Source organism: Watersipora subatra, chromosome 2 (genome assembly GCF_963576615.1).
Source record: "Watersipora subatra chromosome 2, tzWatSuba1.1, whole genome shotgun sequence".
Classification (NCBI taxonomy): domain Eukaryota; kingdom Metazoa; phylum Bryozoa; class Gymnolaemata; order Cheilostomatida; family Watersiporidae; genus Watersipora; species Watersipora subatra.
In genome coordinates, this window is record NC_088709.1 from 35,844,349 (window position 1) to 35,849,007 (window position 4,659).

Sequence of the window (4,659 nt, forward strand, 5' to 3'; positions counted from 1 at the left end):
CCAATGCGTGAGAGTTGGCAGGCATGTATTTTTGCCTTCAGTGTTATTCATGCATAAACATACCTGCCAACTCTCACGCATTGGAGTGAAATACAATCTTACTGGTGAAATACAATCATTATGTACTGGTGATTGCGTGAGACTCACGCAATCACCCCAAAAAAAATGAAAATGCGTGAGAAATGCGTGAGATTTTTGCCCCAATTTCCACGATTTTATATATACTATCATTGATACATCAATTGCCCCAAAACCAAATTTCAAGCATTGCCCCACTTTTGGGTTGGCAGGCCTGTGCATAAATAACAGTTCATTAACACGCTGCTTGTTTGTGCGATAAACCCTACACACAATAATATGCATTCGTATATCAGGCTAATACAAAACATTAGACTTTAGCAGTCTCAATGAATGTAGATAGTTGAACCTTGGTTGTCAAACACCGCTAGGAACTGAATAAATTGATCCTTGGTTCAAATGTTTAAACAATAGTGAACTCATTTCATTTTCCATGTAACTGAAGGAACACTGCATTCAATATAAAACATCTGCTCTGGTAAGGTGCTGCACAAATCAGAAAATGATATCGATTGAAAAAACTATATAAACCTTGACCGAATTGTGACAAAAATTTTTGCAGATTGTTAATTTGGCTATCTACTATCTGCAAGAAAAATCAACACATGTCTGATAACATGATGAATCTTTGTGATGAGTTTCGTACTTTATCATTATGTTATGCCGTGGTTATCAAGTGGTAGCCACAATGCTGTATTGTGCCAAGTTATTGATACTTTGACATTTGATATGCATGCCCTATCTCTCTTCTAGTTACCCGATGAATGAGTCGCATAAGGTACATTACTCTCTTTGTATTCAGCAAACAATGACTTCTGCTAACGAGGATAATAGTAGCTAGCATTGAGTAAGCTGATGAGTTGCTACGCGACGATGAGCCGATAGTTCACTGGAATAAGCGAGGCGTGAAAGCTTTAAACTAAATAGTTCTACACGCATGCGCTTTTTATATTGCACCAGTTTAATTTCTTTATCAAAACACATTGCATTTTAAATAATGTAATTGAAGTTCTTGCAATTATTTTTCTCGTTAATGTTTATCAAGTTTGAAAGTTTTGTTTTGATATAGTTCCGTAGTTACCAATATTCATACGCCATTAACAACGCCCATAACTACCGGGTTGCATTTGATATACAATCCGTTTAGCTCACTAAGCAACTAACACAGAGCACAAGCCAAGAGGTGTGCTAGTGTGTTGGCTACATTACAACTGATAGGGTGTGAATAGCGGCAAGTCTTGCATTTTTGCAGCTAAAAATGTTCAAAAATACATTCCAAAGTGGATTCTTATCCATACTATACAGCATTGGGAGTAAACCTCTACAGATTTGGGACAAAAAGGTAACAAGATTATTTAATATGCATGACCCACAAAAAGTATGCTTACTTTCATGAGAAAAATAGTTTTTAGTTTTTATTAATATTGATATTCTGTTTGCACAATCATGTTGTTCTAATAGTCTAGCGTTCAGCAGGTTCTGGTGTATATTGAATCAGCACGTTCAGCACATATATACAGTGTATATGGTATATATTCCGTATATATATACGCCTATATCGGTGTATATATTTACCATATCTGTATATATGTATCTATATACCGTATATATATATATATATACCGTATATATATACCGTATATATATATACCGTATATATATATACCGTATATATATATATATATATACAAATAGAGAAGTGTATCATTTTCTTATGTGTATTGCAGGTCCGGAATGGGCACATTAAGCGAATTACAGATAATGATATTCAGTCACTGGTGCTGGAGATTGTCGGAACAAATGTCAGGTTAGTAGCCAGTTGGTGCATGTTTGTAAATATCAATTAAACTTCTCTTAATCTCAATTCAACTGATGGTGGCCATCTCTTCAGCATTCCTAATTCAATTCAATCATTTTTGCAGCACCACATATATCACCTGTCCAGCTGATGCTAAGAAAACGCTTGGGATCAAACTTCCTTTTCTTGTCATGATCATCAAAAATTTGAAAAAGTACTTCACATTCGAAGTGCAGGTGAGTCTTATTATACAGGCGCTATGGAAAACTTAATTTTGAAACACTTTTGAATGCGGCTATTATTGTAACTGATAAATATGCTAACAGTAACTTTGACTGCTTCTAAATTTGATGTTGAATTTCAGGTATTAGACGACAAAAATGTGAGGAGACGATTTCGTGCTAGTAACTATCAAAGCACAACAAGGGTCAAACCATTTATCTGCACAATGCCTATGAGATTGGATGATGGTTGGAACCAAATTCAGTTCAACTTATCAGACTTCACACGGCGTGCATATGGTACCAACTACATAGAGACACTGAGAGTTCAGGTGTGTAATAACTGCTTCAAGTTTCTAGCAATTTTAGTGCTACACAGCGCTATCGCCTTCCTTGTAGTCTGTAGTATAGGATAAGCACGAATGAAAAGCAATTATAGTAAGAATTTTAAACGAGTTCATTTGTGTCAGATGACTTTAGAATCGACACTAAAAAGTTTTAACTGAATATATAAGTACTATACAGTATGATACATTGCCGCCTGTTTTAATTGACTATAATTAACTCCATATACAAATGTATGTTCTATTATGGAAATACCTTGATATATTATGATATAATCTTTGCAACTAACTCATATGCATGTTTTTCAGATTCATGCCAACTGTCGAATTAGGAGAGTGTACTTTTCCGATAGACTTTACTCAGAAGATGAGCTACCTCCAGAGTTCAAACTATACTTACCTGTACAAAACAAAAAGGCATAGTGACACTTACAGCGTTCCAGACACTCAAAACTATCTCAAAGACGAAACAATCTTGCTGCGGACTCGGAATACGACTGCAAGAACAGACTTGTATATCAAAAGTCTGTTGTTTATGGAGATCAACTGTGATTAAGCACACGACTAAGGCCAACATGTTATCTGGCAGTTGTTGAGGGTGCTTTGCATGGGCACGATCTAAAAATATTCAACAGCAACGCCATGACCTTTTAATTAAGCAACTCATTATATGGCTATGCGATCAGGCTGTCAACTCCAAGGAGTTAAACCCTTCATTTATCTCCTCCACTGCGGCATGGATCATTAACTAGCAAGTTTACTAACTGCGCCCATGCGATATGTCCTTCGATGTCATGTGATTCGCTGTTTAGTTTTTGTAGTCGTTTAATGATTCCATCACAAGGTGCGTATCATTTTATTTTTTAGAGCAATTCACTGCCCATCTTAACAATGTTTCCATAATGGCCAATTTATTTGTTACTTTTTATTGTAATTTTTGCAATAAATGGAGATAAACTAACATGTTTTACAAAGTTGTATGCTTTTGGAGAAATTAGATGTTTGCAGACTGATGGTCATCTTAACTTGTCATGCACATATAGTACAATTTACTATTTTGTTGTGGTGGTTGCTAGGCAACCATGCATAGGTGAACCCCATGAAGCTTCAGCTTCATCAAGTGCAGTTCTTTCACTCCGCTGTGCAGGAAATTCATTCACAGGAATGAGTACATGTATTAGGTTGTCATGCTGTGTTACTATGTGTTATACGCGCGCCCTATGCAACCTTATTGATTTAGCTTCACAAGCACTCTACTTTGGCTGACAAACTAAACATAAACAAATATTTTCAACAGTGTGGCTAGATAATGGACATTAACAAAAGAATGCTGTCAGCACGTATATATCAGAGTGAAGCATTTACTCGAATAAAATCATGAGATATTTTATCCTGATTGATACGCATGAGTAAAATCATGTAAAACAGCATTTTCAGTGCTGGTCAAATCTTACGAGGAATGACACAGATAGATCATCTTGCATCTTCGTCATGTAGGGAGTATTTTTGGACCATTCTTGTGGTTTCTGCTTAATCAGTGAAAGCCCTGAGTATGGCATGCCATTATAGCTATTACCTGCCTAATATTTAACCATATTGATGTAACTAGGATGACCTAGTACCATAAAGTGAAACTACTCACATGGAAACAATGGACACAAATTTGCTTAATCTAATTGGCCACTTTAATTATTACATTGATAGCGCGCGCTGCGACATTGTCAATTGCTGGGCAACCATAGTAAACATAAGGCCAGCGTATAACAAGTATAGAATCACACCGATACAAAGGTGATGACACTTAACAACAAAGTCAATGAGAATCACTATGACACTGGCTAAACAAATTATACACAGTACAATTACTGGTCAATTCATTATTCAACAGCTAGCAACATGACCAGATAATGGAGTGTTGATTGTAGGAGCGATGAAGGCTAAGGAAAACAAGACTCAGTACAACTAGAATTGTTCGGTGAATTGCGAGTGATCGAGACATGAAGTGATCGAGACATAATTATTTGGTAGTATACAAGGTTCTTTCAAAGAGGAAGTATACAAAATATCTCATCCCCTGCGTTACAAAAGGATGAGATATTTTGTATAGTAAACAAAAAGGTTTGCCTGAAAGACTTGTCCTTGTCCAATCAAAAGAGGCCTTTTTGTTTCACCCTACTTAATCTACCTTACCATTTCAGACAAGGGAGTACTTATTGAG

At 36.1% G+C, this 4,659-nt stretch overlaps 1 protein-coding gene across 1 annotated transcript; it reads left to right on the forward strand.

Annotated features, from left to right (window-relative positions):
- The first annotated feature begins 1,263 nt into the window (after positions 1–1,263).
- Positions 1,264–3,404, forward strand: LOC137386967 (cilia- and flagella-associated protein 20). The gene is made up of 5 exons (XM_068073217.1): positions 1,264–1,420; positions 1,806–1,885; positions 2,001–2,112; positions 2,241–2,429; positions 2,751–3,404. Exons 1-5 carry the CDS (start codon positions 1,337–1,339, stop codon positions 2,862–2,864), a joined length of 579 nt encoding a protein of 192 aa, XP_067929318.1. The 5' UTR covers positions 1,264–1,336; the 3' UTR covers positions 2,865–3,404.
- The last annotated feature ends 1,255 nt before the right edge of the window (positions 3,405–4,659 follow it).